The 19,105-nt window shown below is 36.5% G+C and overlaps 1 protein-coding gene and 1 long non-coding RNA gene across 3 annotated transcripts in view; both read right to left on the reverse strand.

Annotated features, from left to right (window-relative positions):
• Window positions 1–2,310: 2,310 nt before the first annotated feature.
• LOC111031965 lies at window positions 2,311–4,474 on the reverse strand. The gene is made up of 2 exons (XR_002604266.1): window positions 4,301–4,474; window positions 2,311–3,480 (listed from the first exon to the last, which is right to left on the reverse strand). It is a non-coding gene; the product is annotated as an uncharacterized LOC111031965 (long non-coding RNA).
• A 26-nt stretch (window positions 4,475–4,500) lies between these two features.
• The window catches only part of LOC111031966 (nuclear hormone receptor FTZ-F1), a 63,747-nt gene continuing 49,142 nt past the window's right edge, over window positions 4,501–19,105 (reverse strand). For both annotated transcript variants that reach the window (XM_022312116.1, XM_022312115.1), the window contains 5 exons: window positions 16,698–16,966; window positions 14,751–15,500; window positions 5,141–5,399; window positions 4,841–4,941; window positions 4,501–4,742 (listed from right to left, as the gene is read on the reverse strand). In XM_022312116.1, coding sequence (XP_022167808.1) covers window positions 4,596–4,742; window positions 4,841–4,941; window positions 5,141–5,399; window positions 14,751–15,500; window positions 16,698–16,966 — 1,526 coding nt within the window. In that variant the 3' untranslated portion in view covers window positions 4,501–4,595. The remainder of the gene's footprint in view (window positions 4,743–4,840; window positions 4,942–5,140; window positions 5,400–14,750; window positions 15,501–16,697; window positions 16,967–19,105) is intronic.

Consider the following 19,105-nt stretch of genomic DNA (forward strand, 5'->3'; position numbering starts at 1 on the left):
ATACTAATAACATGTGTGTGCACACATGAAGCTGGTAATTGGTATCATCGATTGCACATATTATTCCACATTATTATTATTATGGTGCTGGTTCTGAAACGACAGTGGTTTGAAAGAAAACGGACGGACTAACGAGCTTTTAGATATTAGGTGGTATATAAAACAATTAAAATAACATTCATCATCGTGATAATAATAAACTCTTAACAGACAAAAATATGATATAATATTAGCGCGAGAGAAAAAAAATGTCCTTGGCTTATCTCTCCCCCCACCCACTCTAGAACTAGTATACTTAAAAATCTACTCTCTCCGAATCCAACTCTCAACAATAACGATATTTAGCTTATCCTAATTACACCTACCTAATATTATACCACTATACTATACTCGATACCGTTCAGAATATTATGTATTTTAATACATGAAAATAAAATAAAATAAAAAATTCAAATATAATCAATAAACATTATATTTTAAGATCAATACACATAATACGAATAAAAATAATACGCTGGTAACAGGTTTTAGAAACATTCTCGACCACAATTTTGTACCATTAATTATCCGTGTAAATTATTTTTAATTTCGTTAAAAAAAATAATAATAACGTCTTAACGAGACAAATAAAGTGTTCTTGAATGAAAAAAAAAATATCGCATAAATAATAAAATTAAACGTAAATCTATATTTACATCAAAAATAGATAATACAAACACAAAACACTTAATAACATGGTATTTATTATATTTTTTTTTTATTTAATAATAATTATATTATTAGCTTAAATTATATTTATATATAAATTATGTTATTTATAATATAATATAATATAATATATATATATATTATATGGTACAAACGCAACGAATTTATTGAGGTAACAGGATTTTTTTTCATATTTTTTAAAAAATATGTGTTTAATTGTATTCCGAAGCAACGAGAAACATAATCTATGTTTTATTTTTCGTGTTCTCGTAACTTATTATAATATACATATACATAATAAAATGTTCATTTAATAACTAATACGATGCTAAGGGATAAAAAATAAAAATACATAGCTTATATTCTAAGCGCGGTTAAACGTTGAAAAAAAACCTTAAGGGAGGGTCAAAATATAATTATACAATAATGATAATAATAATAATAATGATGCCAAATATATAATAGTAATATTAATAATAATATAATAATAATAATAATGATAATAATAATAATAATGATGGAGAACAAAAGAACCAACAGTGTTAAAACCATAATAAAAACTTAAATATTTCATTATCTCAAAAAATAAAACGTATTTTCCTTTTAAAATAGATTAAGAAATATACTTCCAAAATATATATTTATATATGTATTATTATTAATAACATTATATATTTTATTTAAAAAATATTCAATCACAATGTTTGATCACGAATTCATACGAAAACCCTGGACGCTTTTTTTTTTTTAATAATTATGATTAAATCGTTTTTTAAACTATTAGTTTTCGAGAAAAAAAATTAGTTACATAGTATCATAGAATATTATATGTTTGGAAACATTGTAGTACTTTGGTCGAAATTCAAACATTTTTTCCCCTCTTCTCTCGATATAAATATATTTTAACAAAACATAAACTGACAGAGACTTGCAGTGTTACCGCACTGCTCCGAGCGCGTATGTTAAGGAAGACAGAGGCAGAGAAGCGTCAATGCAAACGCGGTAACACACACACACACATCGAACGGTAAGTCCGTGTGAAAAATTGTACAATCAAATAATATTGAGATGTCTGAATATCGTGTGCGCACGCTTATGACAAACCAAACGAACAATACAAGCATAAATGACGAATAAAAAAAAAGGAAAAAGAAAAGATAAGAAAAAGAAAAACAATGAGCAAGTACATAGTAATATTACTTACAAAAAAAAAAAATTAACGGTAACTCATAGTTTCATACAATCATTCTTGTGTTTCATAAAATTGTTTTTTTTAACGACAATATTATTTGTTTTAAAATAAATATTTTTAACACCTAACATTATGAACCACAAAGGTATATAATAATAATAATAATAATAATAATATATGCCATAAATCTATGTATACACGCATAAATAAATAAATCTCTAAATCTAAACAACTATGAATCTATAATAATATGTTATATGATAATAACACAATGATAATATTATACTTGTAGAGGAAATAAAATATAATAAGGCGAACGCTAACTTGTCCATCACCTACTACAAGGAGAAAAAATAAAATAAAACATTTTTAGGTATTTGTTTTTCAATTTAATTTATTTAGACGGAATGTTTTTTTTTTAAACAAGATCCAAAAAACGAATGCCGAATCAGTGATTTTATGCCCAAATATCCCAAAAAAACAAAAAAAAATTTGAAAGGTAAAACTAAAACTAATGGGGTTAACAAAGATAACGAATTGGTTTTAGAAAAATATTTTGTACTCTTGTTTTGGAGGCAATGGTAGTTAATCGTTTTTATTCAATTGATATTTAAAAATACTACATACATAAATAAATATGTATATGTACTTACAATATTTTTTACACAAATCGTCGTAAAGAAACAAAATATTAGTGTGCGGATATAGTAAATTGGTTCAAATCATTAAGTTACAATATTTTGTAATAAAAATACAATTTACAATAAAACACACAAATACTGTGAACAGCAATATTGTCACACATTTATTGTGATCATTCTCTCTTTGCATATAGTTCTCACTCATATATCTCTTTCATGAACAAAATGTCTGCAATTATTAAAAAGAAGAAGAAAACCGAACATAGCGGATTAATATCTTATTTAATTGGAACAGTGTGTAGGAACTGAACGGCTTGTATTATATTGTAAATAATATAATCTTTTTTTAACATTTTTAAACCTTGAGCACATCTCCTTTTACTGGCCTTTTGAGATTTGGTAACCAAACATTAAATTCCTAAGCTAAGCATTAAAATCATCATAATATATATACAAACTATATAGCTCATAATAAAAATATATGTATACATACGCATTATGCTCTAATATATAATATGCACTATATAAACATAACATATAATATAGTTATTAATAATAATAATAATAATAATAATAATAATAAACGGATTTTTAGGGAGCACTTGTGCACTCTTATTTCATTAGTCATCGGAAGGATTACTTTTCTTACATTTATATATATATAAAAAAAACATAAGTTAAATAATTAATAATAAATAATATTAATAATTATGTGGTGTGTATTTGTGTATGTGTGTGTATTGGTGTATGTTGTGTACATCGGTGAATGTGGTGTGTACGAGTAGTTTTGACCAACATCGCGTACGTGTGTAATGACGCTGTCGACGAGATCAGTTGGTAACTCTGTAATGACTCAAAACTTATTTAGTTGTCATGGTAACGTGGCTGTCGCTCAAATAGACGTTGACGAGGTCTGTCTTTTAAAATATTTGGCCAACCCTGAAACAATAAAAAATTGGGGTTAAGCACTTCAAAACGGGCAGCAATAATAAGCAATATAATACACGGTTAAGTTGGAAAATAAAAATTGACGGGTGACTATCAACGGATGTCATAGATATGGAATCGTTTCGTTATATCCGTCCGTATCGGCGTCATGTAGCGAAATATCGTCTCGATAGAAAAAAAAATTACAAACATAAAAAACAATAACAGTGCGATAAACACGTATTATTATTAGATAGGTAGTAGGCAGATCACTACGACTTCATTTCGCTATAAATGACACGATTAGGAGTCTTGTCCATGTAATCCATGTCTCGATGTGGGAAAACATCACCGGCCTAATTGGCGATGTATTATTGACATTATTATTAGGTAGGCGGTGTTGTATATTATACAACATCGTATATTATTATTATTATTATTATTAATAATATGAGTAATATGACGGTCGCTAGCATATTACGCGAGCGCGGCGTAGTAAAAACACGACCACTGCGTGTAACGATGCGAAATATCGAGACAAGTCCCCCTTGACACCGGACGGGTTCGTGGATTAATGTTATCAACTATTATCATATTATATTATTATAAAATATCAAATAAATAACACACGTTCGCGTCACTGATGACCAGTAACGGGGCCGACGAGAGATGAAATATAAAACAGGTTAAACTCGAGCCACCCGCCCGACGGATAGCTAGAGCTGTAAATCATTACTATCATCATCAATCTGGGTGATATTAATTTAATAATATTGTGATTCCTGTGATGGTCGAACTAATAATAATAATTTAATATGTACGTGTCTCTTACGTGTGAACGAGTGCGAGGAGTGCGTGAGTGTGGCGTCTGTTCTTCGCATTGCAGATGATGTCGATTTGACGTTGTGGGTGTGAGTGTGTGTGTGTGTACGGGGAGGTGGTGGTGATGGTGTGTTGTGTGTGGTCATCTAAATATATATATTTTAAATAAAATAATAATAATAATATTAGTAATATATTATCATTATTATAATAATAATAACAACAACAGTATACGCTATTATTGTTATAAAATATATAATATTTTGGTGGTGAGTGGTGTGTATGTGTGTATTGTGTGATTTGTGTTATTTTCGCTTGGCGTGCAGCATCTCCATGAGCAACGTCTGCGTGGGAGCGCCGCCGCTACAGTGCTTCAAGTACAGACTCTCCTCGCCTCTGGTGGCTATGTGATGGATTTCGGGCAGCACGGACAACAATTTGGTAAATTTGTCCTGTAAAAACGAAGCGAAATCGGGACGTTAGATATTGGCTGGTCATTAAAAGCAATTTATATGTTAAACGATAATGATATTATTTCAATCTCGTTTACCTGTACTTGAGAGTTGGCTGTGATGCAATAGTCCAACAAAGCCTTCAATACTTGTTCGTGACCTTCGTGAACGTGTTTACTGTTGCCGATCCCTTTGACGTCTGCAATAGAAAACATAAACAAATACAGAACCGTTAAAAACCGTAGTCATTCTTGCGGTATATAGGATGCGTAGACTGGAGAATTTAACAGCCATAGTTATAGCAGATTGTTTCGTAAATTTAATCATTAAATAGTCCAGATGAGCTCTGTATATACGATGGTCGGGGGGTGTAAGTCTCCCATAAAACGACGACTTACCAGGGTTCAACAGTAGCAGGAACTTTAGGCAAATGTAATCACCGACGTCAAACTTGAGCTCCTGTAACCTGTCGATGACCTGGGCGAAACAGTCAGCCATCGTGGTGACGCCAAGCAGACCGAGAGCGAGTAGATCAAACTTTTGCCCGTTGTGCAACATGATCTCGTTGGCCAGGTTGTTGTGCATGTGCTGGTGGATGTGGTCTAGCACCAGCATGTCGGACCACGAGTGCTGCAACAGTTTCATCTGGTCGTCTACCTGTGCAACGGCAGGGAAACAAATGTTTAGTAAAAATCGGATTCACAAAGCATTATTCACTATAGCTTATAAAATATATAAGACAGCCAAACAATATCAGTAATTTTAATTTATAATTAAACCCTTCGACGACGAAGACGACACTATAATATTATACATACTAGCTTAATACGGTATTAATATATATTATACTCATTACTCGTAATACCTAAAATAATACATTATGTTATAATTTCGTGTCATCAATACAGTAACACGCACGTAAGTTTGGGGAATGACAGTGACTAAATAATATATATAATATTATGCGTATAGTATGGTTATACCTAATATCATGATAATAATAATATGTACTTAACCACAGCATTTTGGAATTAATTAGATAGCAGAAACGGAGTTCAGTTTATACTCTTGGCGAGAGACGTTACCCACGGAAGGGTTGAATATATACATGGGGATGGGTTTATACCAGGGCAGCGTGTCTTGTTGGGTAACCACGATTACTACGATGGCGCGGGTTGCACGGCGTAGGATTTAATTTATATAAATTCCCGTCCCCCCGCGTCCATCGCCACGGATATTCTCTTCGCATAGTACAACAATATCATTACAAGCGTATAAAAATATATTGTATACATATACATATTATATTCACGGCACATCGCGCGATCGGAGCGTATAATATTATGATCGGACCTACTTGCAGCATTTACGCGTAACGAATCGTAAGACCTTGAAAAGTGAAAGAAGAGTCTGTGACGGCGGCGGTGGTTGCGCCGTATATAGAGGTGTACTACACTTACATATATAGAGGCATACATCTACACTGTATAATAATAATAATAATAATAATGATATAATAATAATAGGTATAATACAGGTAAGGTATATACCATATAATGTGTAAATCCGTAACGACTGCGTGCACTCGTTTTCGGTCGGACGGTAATTTCGTTTTTATATTCTCGTCCGAGTCCGAGACGTACGCACGACGACGACGATTACCATTACCTACTACTTAATAGTAACTGCTAGCTCTACCACCTCAACAACAACAACAACAACAACAACAACCACCACAACGAAATAACTACCTAGTACCTATATTATATTAGTATTACTACCTACAACAACAACCACAACAACAATAACAATGACAATAACAAAACAACCGCATCCATACTAATTCTACAATGCGCCGCGAGTGCGTCTTGGAACAATTATTATTCTACCCGATTTACTGTGTGTCAGTAGTTGTAATTGTCGTCGCGGTCGGTCGAAAATCCGAAAAGAAGAAAAAAAATGTTTTAAAAATAACTAAAATACAGTAGCGATACGCGCGTTATTACGTGGGTCTTAATTTTTTTTTACACTCTGTCTCATCTGCGTTTTCCGCTTTCACCACAGGATAGACCTTGAGGCTCAAGGCCAATGCCGTCGATTTCACTTATGCGAGCGCGTGGAAAATCCGATACGCCGCCGCAAGAAAAACAACGCCGTCGACAGTAAAAAGCGAAGTACTTCGTCGGCAGGACGGGAACGTACGATGCGTAATATTATCATCGGGACCTGCGGTGCAGCATGCCTAATCATTACCGTCATCGTTATTACTACTACTATTTTTTTTTCATTATTTAGGGTTGGCCACCATGTCTATTTATAATATTATATAGGTATACGTTACACATAGGCGTTGTTATATATTAGGCACAATAATATATCATCAAAACGCGTTCCCGCTGATTTTATTAATCCACTAGAACCTTGTAATCGTAAAAATGGGACACTTGACATGTGGCGTACTGGATACACGCCAAAATATGTACAATAATAATAATAATAATAATACAAAACAACGACGACGTAACATGGGAGTGAGTTTTATTATCGTTACCTACGCGCGTTATACCTACATAATAATATAGTTTTTTATTTACTTTTTTTTTATTATCACTGAAATTGCGATATCATATACGGACGCGTATTACATAGTGTGCATCGTTGTCGTCGTCGTTGTCGTCGTCGTCGTCGTCGTCGTCGACATATAAATATTTTGGTCCCATATTATATAGAAGTAGTATGTGTTTCACACATTATAAAATGTATCGAAACTTACCGAACGCGAAACGAGCAAGTGACGTCATTTTAATAACTAATATTTTACTTTTTTGTAATGACGTCAAGAAAACTCCCAGCTGCAGCAGAATGCACTGCACCTATATAATATTGTGTTGTTATATACGTCAAGAATAATCTCTGAGCATCATCATCATCGACGACAATAACTGCATGCACCAAATGCAGCAGCTGTACCGGGAAAAAAGTGCACGTCTCGACTGTACGTCAGTGTTTGATCACTTTGATAATAATTACAAGACTTATCGAACAACCGGTTGTACGATATATAGGAATGTACGTGTCAACACCTTTTTACGCTGGGTCGTGACGTGATGCACAGTACGAAACATGATTGTGATATTTACAGGCTAATTCTTCTGTTAATGAGTCGGTCACGGAAAAGTTTAAGCACGATGCCCACGGCCTATTCTCAAATCGTGGCCTAATATGTGGCTAAATATAGGAAACAAGGTTTGAAGTAGATTCGTTATAACAACCCTCTCCCCCAGGCACATACCACCATCAACTACAGGTGGGTGGCCCTGAGTATTTTATTTAATGTTTATACATTATTCAAGACTTAATGAAGATTATACTATACGAGTCTGTAAAATCAAGAAACAATCAGTTTGATCAACTGTTGCACAACGCTTGAACGTTGTATACAATATTATTATAATATTATGTAGGTATCTGTGAAATAAAAAAAATTGTAATTGTGTAATCAACAAACCGTTTATAACAGTTTACATTTATAGCAACAAAACGTCTGTATATTAGACAGTTAATATCGTATATTTTTGTTTCAATAACAAAATAACACTACAGGTGTCTTTCTCGTTTCGTTTTCACTGCGGAAATCCGAGGACTGAATAATGGTGCAAAAGACAAAAATCGCCTCGAAGATTATTCAGCGCACGTACCCGTTCGTTTACATCATGTCGAATGATAAAATATCTTTGATTATTTGTTAAGGCAATAAATTCACAATCTGTGCACATCAGCACAATAAGTAGGTACCTACCTATATGTGCGTTATACTATACACTATAGATTAACACAGGTGTGGACGATTTATTGAGCAAGAGTCACATCGGCGACACTAGATTTTGATAAAACTAAGAAAATAAAATCTTTTCCACTGTATCACGTATTATTTATAATATTTATTAAATAAATATCACGGAAAGAACATCCTGTATAGAAAACAAGTGAATAGGTTTATGATATACATATTTTATTGTGTACAGCGAAAACATGACGCCGTCGTGTTGCGGTCTATACAACAACTCGGAATTGCAATATTATAATTATTATATAATAATATGTTGTGTACCAAAGGGTGGGAAAACGAACAAATCCCAAGCCCACGTGTCGTCTGATGGGCGCCGCGTCGCCTTCGTCGCTTGTACGACGCGACACAAGGGCACCATCACACACACGCGGGCAATAACTAATAATAATAATAATAATAATAATAATAATAATAATAATAATAATAACAATAATAATAATACCAATAATAATAACACGCGTTTAATGAAATACTAAACAAATCTCGGGCCGATGAACTTGGGTAAAAAATAATGCACTACAATAGTGGCAGTTGCCTGTGTATGGAACGGAGTCAGTGTCCAGCGTGATGTTGATATTATGTGTTAGTTTTTTTTGACACTTCCGCGTGCAGTGTGTGTGCATGTGTGTGATTTCCCCCACCCCTCTTAATATTGTTCACCGATGTTTAGTCAGGAGAACATGATTTCAAGGTGACAAAAATTGGCATTCAGTTCACGACACTCAAAAAATTTACACTAAAAACAGCGTGTACACGCGTTTTTCTATTATTGTTATTTCTAAGTATAAATATACACACACACAAGTGTTCTTAACCCGCGGTTTGTCGCAGAAAACAATGAACCCGGCGAGTGCGTTATAAGTTATAACATTCAAGTATAATATAACGCAGAGCGAGAGGTGTGTACCACGTATGTGACGATATCGGAGAGAATAAACTCCGTCACCGTGAAGACGAACACAATATGACAATAATATTATAAGACCCGACACGGCAACACGTAGGCAAATAATACACATTTAATTGGCCGGGACTGACGAGTTTTCACATCGACATTCAACGCCGAGACAGATCGTAAAATTTTCGGTTTTGTTCTTTTGGCAACCCCGAAAAATAGGTCATCGAAACAGGACGGCGGCGGTGACTTTGTTCTAGTTATCGGTATCGCACGTGCGGGGTGTGTGTCGTATTATATGGTATCACCTCGCCTTTATTTGGCGCGCAAACTATAGACGACCGAACAATAAGCGAAGCCTTTTGCGGATGGAAAAAATAACTACGCGATGAGAAGAAGAAAAGGTTTTCACACTAAAAACAATAATAATATTATAACGACGGAAATAAAAATTCATCGACCGAAATACGTCGAACTGGCAAATATAATATTATGTTCACACCCTGCCGAGTGAAACACCGAAGCGTTTATAATAATAGCATCGTACATCGTAAATAGGACACGACAGAGGACTAGAGGAGAACAGGCGTCTTGGGCGACCTACACACACACGGACCCGCGTGCGCGCACGCGCGCAAATGCGATGACGTATGTCCCTTCCACCCCGCGCCAACGTATGATCGATCCCTGGCCTGACCATGACCTACCGTACACAACCAAATTAACCTAGTTGCAGACACCCCTCCACGAACGTTTAACCCCCGCCGATGTAGCCTACGCGATGGCTTAATGCTACTAGACCTCCTCCCCTCGACTACTAGCTTACGACACAGTGTTATTATTACATATTATACTATATACATGTACAACATAGAATTATATAGAACATAATATAATATTATTTTTTCGTCGCTTTGATGGCCGCCACGCGTTCCGGATTCTCGGCGGAAAACTCCCCAGAGACGGGGCGTCTACTATTTCTCCCTTTCTGCACACCACAGGGGAAGCCGACCTTTGGCCGAAAAAAATTAAAAAAAGTTTTTCATGTTAAAAAAAAACCGACTCATTATACAACTATAATAACACGATTATATATCATTATGACACGGCAGCATAAATATAATGTACTCGATAATCGTTATTCCACGGTTAAAATATTAAAACATATTATAAAGGTACAGCGACTATAGGTACTTGGAGTAAAACTAAAAACCCATATTTTTTACACGTGATTTGTACGATAGCGTCATGGTTTCTAAAAATAAAAACCTATTACATAAGATGTATAAGACGTACACATAGTCTGCACATCTATAAAAATGAAAAACTATATGGGGATATTATAGAGAACGATGTAGAGATACAGTCACACGCTACCGGTGGTTTCGAAAATATTATTGTTAACAGTCTGGTGTGACATCCAAAATAAAATTACATAAAATTTATAGCGTTGTATGTATTTATATAAACTGTTACGTAAGATGTAAACAAGAAATATCATCCGACCAGTAAATTAATTTCGTTTCAAAAACACTATTCCTTCGAGAGGCTCCTATAACAATATTACAATAATAATATATTACATATCTTATAATATAGTAATACCAGTTTTGAATTTTCAGAAACGAAAGTTATTTTTTATTTTCAATCACAATGTGCGAGACTCTTGACCTTGGTTCTTGCACGTTGTTTACAATATGCATTTATATATTTTTATTTTATTTTATTTTAGAAATTCTCCAAAAAAAATTCTATGTGCATTTTCGTGAAGTAAACAATAATATTATACTTTCGGCATTCTTTCAATTAAAATAAAACATTGTTTATGTACATTATATTGTGCTTAGAACACGTTTTGGATTTTTAACCGTTTTGCAGAGCGCATAATATATTGTATTATGTTCAACGTACGCGCGTATTATATATAACAAAAAAAAAACCGAAACCGAGCCATGAATATAAATATATTCCGAAATATATGTGTCACGGGCGTAATGCAAACTTTTCGCTTCGTCGTTTAACGTGTGCTGAACAACAGTCGTGTAATGTTATAATAATACGTACATCAGTATACATGTATCTAATGGGAGTTGCCCGTTGTACAATGATATCGAAGCACACGCGAGTACGGCGTATCCGTCCGGTCCACTTTTTATGTCTGTTTGAGTATATTATTTGATGATCCGAGCATAGAACGCGAACAACAGAAATATCGATTTCAAATCAATAGATATCGTATAATATAGAATTAAAAAGAAAAATTCTCATAACGAAAAACGTGACTGACTATAAAGCTGAACGCGCAACGCTAAACCATTATTATTATATTTATTGAAAACGTTCATTTTTTAATGTTGTCGTAGTCGACATTCACATACATACTATAAAATGTGTTATTATTGTGTACATTTTATTAAGCATAATATTATGAATAAATAATAACTAATCAAATACAGGTACGATCGACTGAAACACAATCGGAATGTATTGTTGTCTTGTCCACAAAAATATGAACGATATATAGAACTTTCGAGTCTCAGCAAAATAATATACACAAGTAGTGTCTATAGCTTAAAAATATGTCGTTCGACTACTTTAGATTTTTAAACTAAACCACAACATTATAGGTCAATAAAATTAAAAAAAAAATTTAATCCATAGTCGTTACGGCCACAAAATGAATATCAGTATTAAACCCTAAAGTTCGAGAAAATATTATTTATTGAAACCTATATATTCTGTTGGTAAACGTTTCGATAACAATCGAAAGTATCGGGAAAAAAAATGAAAACTATATTTAAAAACTAGGGAAAGAACACTACAGGCTGGCGGGTTTATCGCGCGGGTGGCCTCAACGGTCGAACTTTCGTGCGGGGGCGCTCCTTTCCGGCCATCTATATACGTCACCCCCGCGCGAATACCTCCACCGCAACACCGATATGACCCAGAAAAAACACAAACACACACACCAATGTGATTATTATTTGTATTAAATATATACCGGCGAACGAATACAAAACGAAATGTGTAACCGAATTCCCAATAACCGTCGTCGTCGGTATCGTGCCGATCGTATCGAAAACGAGGTATATTATTATAATATTAAAACATATTTTCAATTATTGTAAAACTTTAGCACAGTATGGACAAATTTAAAATCGCACGAAAACCGTATTTTACTTCGGATTTGCGAGAGATCGTTCATTCGTACTCTACTATCGCATTTTGCGAACCACACAAGTACCATCGCCACACCTAAACAATATAATATTATATTATGCATAATAAATAATAATAATATTATTATGAGTACGGTCGCGGGCGACGCCGTCGTCATTCCGACTCGATTAAACGCATAATAATAATAATAATAATAATAATAATAATAATAAAGTATTTTATCAACGACGTCGGCGGCGAAACGGCAACGCCGACACATAATGAGCATCGTCAAAAGGTGGCGGCGGCGGCGGCGATGGCGAAGCGGAGGGAACGGACGGACGGCGAGCACACCACCACCGCCGAGGACGCCGTCACAGCCGACCCCCTAAATCGGGCCCCCGGGACGACTGCCGCGCGACTACCACACACAACAATACACGGGGCCGGTGCCGCGACCGTCGGTTGTCTTTGTGCCGGGCCAACGGTGCGGCGGCCGAGCGCCATGCGCTACTCGCTGCACAGTGCTCGTACTGTATATTTATAATGTTATAGCTTTTTTTCGTATTTTTAAACGATCGTCGTCGCCGCCGCCGCCGCCGAGAGCAATTAAAAAACGTCGTCGTCGTACTACGGTATAGGTACGCGTGTGCATAGCATTATGTTATGATTATTATTATTACGATGATGCACAACAACGCGCGCCACTTGCTTGCTATAATATACGCGTCGCTGTTTATTCTCTCGTTTCTTAATTTTAGTATTATTATTATAAAATATTAAATGCGATTGCCGTAACGGTTATTATTATAATTTTTTAATTCACAGTAGACAAAAAATACTCAAATCCCACGGGATTTCGCGTGTCGCGCGCATTCCCGGGCTGCCCCGTCGCACGCACCACGCGATACAATATAATATAATATAATATGTACCTGTTACGATACAACGATAATACAATAATAATAATATAGTCGTTGCGGCCAACTCGTTTTTCGGCGGCCATAATATAATAATATATCATTTCATTCGTAATTAAATAATAAATACGAAAAAAAATCGCACGCACGGCGTCGACGGCATTGTTCTATACACACACACTCAGAGACATTCACACACACACACACACACAATCGGTTTCGAGTCGTTGGGCTTTCTGAACGCCGCAATTGCGCAAAAACGCGCGCTGGCTGGCCGCCGCGCAACTGTGAGTGCGAGTGCGTTGCGTACACAACAACGACGGCGACTTGCTGAGTGCTTGCGCGTGTGTACGGCGGCGGCGGCGGCGGTGAACTTGGCCTCATTTTTTTATGTTCGTATACCCACTCTCCACCACCCCGCCCACCCACAATCATACTTGCACCCAACCCGAACCACCGCGAAACGATCGGTCTACCGCTGTTTTCGTATAATGGACCGATCACGCGCGCGCGTGTACACACGATATCGTACATACAATATTAATATTATTATCATATTATTAAATACAACCATCTATATATAGGTTTTCGCGTCCGTAAATTGCGCACATTGCGTACATCGCCCGTCTTGCGACTTTTATTAAAATATTTTATTAATACTATGTACGTATGTGTATGATGGGGGTATACGCGAGCATCGTCAGCTCACCACCCATCGACAGGTAAGGGATAGGGTTTTGTCTTACTTAAATCTACAAGGCCCATCTCGTAGTCCCTAGCTGAACTCGGCTCTATATAGATAATGTAAAATCTATGTCAAGGGGAGTAGAAAATTCAGAATATCCAAAAATCTAGCTAAAACATTAAACTTGGTATATTTCTAAACTCATATAATTCTTATCGGAAACACACCTTATCAGCCAATTAATAGAAACCCAAACACATAAATCAAAACACAACATAAAAAATCTATATACCTATTATTACGTATCATTTAATCTTGCTTTGTATTCTCTACAACAGTATACTTTTTCAATTAATGTTACTATTTATAACTTTATGTAATCTATACATTATATTATATGTCTTACTCAAGAATATTTATAATAATATAATATTACGTCTAATTGCTATAGTCTAGTTAAAATGATAAAAAACAAAAATAATAATATTATAATCGTTACCTTCAAATCTTTGAAGAACACCGAGTTCCGCGCCCAGTCCACTTGCGAGAATAGATTTTGGTCGAGGACCTTGCACATGAGTTCGAACAGATCGACTTCGCACTGGTTGTACGTCTGGTTTTGCAACAGACCGAAAAGCGAGCTCTGCCACTCCCGGTCGTCCAGTCCCTGCACAAAGTCCCGGATCATGGGCGACATACCTTTGACACCGCTGCCGCCACCGTTGGCGGTCGCGGCGGTCGACGAGCTACCGCCGCCATCCACCACCATCTGTTGTTGCTGCTGTTGCTGTTGTTGCTGCTGCTGTTGCTGCTGTGGCACGTGGTGTTGCTGCTGTTGCTGCTGGTGAGCGGACAACAGGTAGTTCTTCGGCGACGACGGTGGCGACCACATTTTGTTTACGGACAACAAGGACGAGGCTGGTCCCGCCGACTGTTGTTGCTGTTGCTGTTGTTGCTGTTGTTGCTGTTGTGCCTGTTGGTGATGTTGCTGGTGTTGTGACGGTGGGACTCCACCGTTTGCGCCGGTCATGTTGGTCACGCCCGTGCTGTTGTTGTTACTGCTGCTAGTGTTGTTGTTATTGTTGTTGCCGTTAGCCGAAGCCACAATTTGCAGCGTCATTTGTGAGTGTTGGTTGACCACGCAAGTGGTACCACCGGCGCCCGTGGTCAGGGAACCGAGTCCAGCCTGGCCCAGAGCCACAGCGATCGGGCTTGGAGATGAGTCGGGCGAGGACGTCAACGAAGACACCTGTTTGAGAAAAACGTTTTATAAATTATAATAAACCACATAATTTAATCTATGGTTTTCTGAGTCATGGGATGCACATTTTGTTTGAAAGGATGTCGGCGAACTAAATTTTTTTGCTGTCTCTGACCAACGCGACGCAACATAGCAAATGTACGTTTAGCACAACCAATTTGTGTTCTTATAACTTTAGTATTCGATTGAATTGGCCTATTATAAAACTTAAAGTTAAGACAAAACTTTATAAGTTTGATAATAGGTCAAGTCACTCTAATACAAACGCTAACAATACACACACACACACATAGGTTGGCACGAAAAGTTGCCATCACTCGGGGGCTACAAAATACAAATAGTGTCCGAACATAGCCCAGCGCAAATCACTCGCCGCTCATCGGCCAAAGTCGATAAAATATCGAAACCCACGAGACGGGCGATTTTGGCTCACTGCGAGCATATAATGCAGACATAATATGGGGGTGTCGAGTTTCTATTTCGTACCAGTTTACACAACTACGCACATTTTGATGAGCCTACGCGATCGTGTAGGACAAACAGTACACCGCGGCCGTCACAAATAACGACGGACGAACGCTGCGCGTTATATTATATTATGTGAAATTGATTAACGCGAAAAGTTACCCACGCAAATATAATATATAACATTGTTTTATTATTATGATATGTATTCGTCCGGTGGGAAAACGGTTTCGATGCAGGTACACCACACACCGTTATTATTATTGGAACTCGGAGACAATAACATATAATTATTTTCTTTTATATGAAGCTCACCGTCGGGCGTACAACGGTTTGAAAACAGAAAAGTCGAATGTCGATTATAATATTATTATGTGCGTGCGATGGTCGCCACAGTGGCGCAATATTGGAAACGATGTACCTATGTAGGTAAATTTAATAAAAAAAACTGATCTCGTCGGCGCAGTTGTTATTGCACATAGGGGCGGGTATGCTATAAATTATTATTGTATGCGCTTCCTATATAATATACAGCCGCACGTACGTTTAAAAATCGTGATTTATGATATACAATATTATTGTATACCGCAGAGACGGTCATCGCCGACTGGAGAATAAATAATCGTCGTTGTTTGTGTTGGTTACATTTTTTTCTCGTACGTTTCCGAACCGTAAACACGATAATATAGTATACTATGAAAACCGCGAACGGCATCTCACCTGGGGAATCTGAATTTCCTGTTTGATGTGCAAACTGGACACCGAGGACGAGATGGTGGATCCGGGGTACTGGCCTAGCGTGACCGCGTCGCCGGCCAACATGGCGAATTGGTGGTGGTTGTTGGCCCCGGCCGACGTTACCACGCCGCCGCGCAACGTCTGCACGGCCATCTGTCGCTGACGCATCATCTGCAACTTTCTCGCCCTGTCCCGTTTGTACATGGGCCCGAATTTATTTCGGCCTCCTCGCATCCTGTCCGCTCGGACGGCTGAAAAACAACACGACATACCATTAGTCCCATATAGTTCAACTACGTTAAATTATAGGCATTATATAATATACGATCTAAATGATATATTTTTAAATATTATTACTATATATCAATATGTTACAGGTACACAATACCATCAAGAAACACAGGTCATAATTAAATGACGAGCCGAAGGCCTGTATAATATAGACTGTCAGGGGGTACTTGCCATGATCTTGGTTGTGAAATGGAATTTTTGTTTTCATATTGATTATGTTTTTACTCGCTTCAAAAATATTTGCATAACAAATGTATAAGCTAATAGTTTTGGCTCAAAATAAAATGGCTAATTAATCTTATTAATAGGTACAATAAATGTACAATAAATTGTTATTAAATAAGAACGTAGAGTAAACCCTCTCCTGCACTACCCAAGAAGTAATATAACATAAAATATTTTAACTCTCCAACTTCCCAACCTATATACCTATTATAATGTAGGTAAAGCTTTTGGCGACTATAATTAATTGTTACGGTATTATATATTGGTAAATGCATATTATTGTATATATATATAATATATCGTCGTCGCCGTGGCGCGATTATAATAATCAAATAATTTGTTTCACAACATCGTAAGAGCGCAAAAACAATGGAACGCGATTACACCACCCATAACCGGCGGCGACAGCACAGACCTAAATGAGAAAAGGACGACGGAAATCCTGTCCGATATAGACAGCATGGAGGGGTGCAGGTATTGCCGGTGGCGAAGATTTACGAACACGTTCGCCAAAAAGCGGCGCCCAGCCGTCAAGTGTGCGTCGTCGAAATTTGATTGAATATAATAAATTAAGTGATCGTATGTAATGTAATATCGAATTCCAACTAATATCACTGTTCAACCCTGATGCCAGTCTGGAGTTGGGGGGAGATCATATTATAAGCGTGTAGTACAGAATTTAAATACGAAAACAGAAAACGACTAATTATTGGGAGCAGAAGCGCGATCAAAATTGCACTACAAAGATTACAATAATATTATGATCATCACACGTCGAAGAGGATCTTTGGGTATACTTGAGTAGCCGCGGCCGAGAAGATGATCGTGCAGATATGAATATTGAATATTATTATAATATACATACTCGGTGGAGGATAAGTGTGTAGACTACATTTACAATAATATATATGCATAAAGTATATTATGTATATATATTTATACCTACGAGTGTGTGTTTTTAGTCAACAATGGTTCTCATCGCACAGGTTTCCCCGCCACGTCTGTACGACGGGAGAACAATAATGATAGTGAAAAAAAATAAAAAATAAAAAGTACCTCCTATTATTAAAGTTATTACCAAAGACCAAACCGACATATTATATTATTACTATTATTATACGCGAGACGACTACGGAACGCGTTACATACGACGACGGTAGAAGAGGGACGCCGCCCGGCGTAACGACGAATCCAACGGCGGCGACCGTATTGCATAGTCATTCTATATGTTATACTATATATATATTTTAATATTTTATTATTTATTATCATCATCGTTGTTGTCGTGCTAGTATGTAGGTACCATGACTATGACTCTGTACACGCGCGTTTGTACGAAGAACACCGAATAATATAGTTTTTTACCGTCGTTATCGTTATTGTTACAAATGGTTCGAAAATGTATAAAAAAACTCTCTGCAGAGTGTATCCATGTATTGCTTGATATAAAATGATATATTGTTGACGGTTATATTTTGACCGTCGAGACAGTTTCTTAACGACGCGAAATAGAAATGGGTCAGTGGTTTCGAATTCAAAAGAAAAATAAACTGTCTACATACATCCCGCCGTACATGCTGCGATCATTATGTGCAATAAACAATAATAATATAATAATATATCGTCACACGCTCGTTGGACCCTGCACCAGCCATATACCAACGCTGAGTATTTCATTATTGGTATTACCTTTACGCCCGAAAACAAAACTCAATTTTAAAATATTACAATATTTACACCGAACTGTATACGCACAACAATAATTCCTACGCGCGCGTGCGTGTACATAATAATATTGTGTTGTACAAGTCATAAACATTCGACGGAGAGGGATGGCGGGTGGGGGGACGAAAACGACTTTTAGCCGTCGACAA

Source organism: Myzus persicae, unplaced genomic scaffold (genome assembly GCF_001856785.1).
Source record: "Myzus persicae strain clone G006 unplaced genomic scaffold, MPER_G0061.0, whole genome shotgun sequence".
NCBI classification, from domain to species: domain Eukaryota; kingdom Metazoa; phylum Arthropoda; class Insecta; order Hemiptera; family Aphididae; genus Myzus; species Myzus persicae.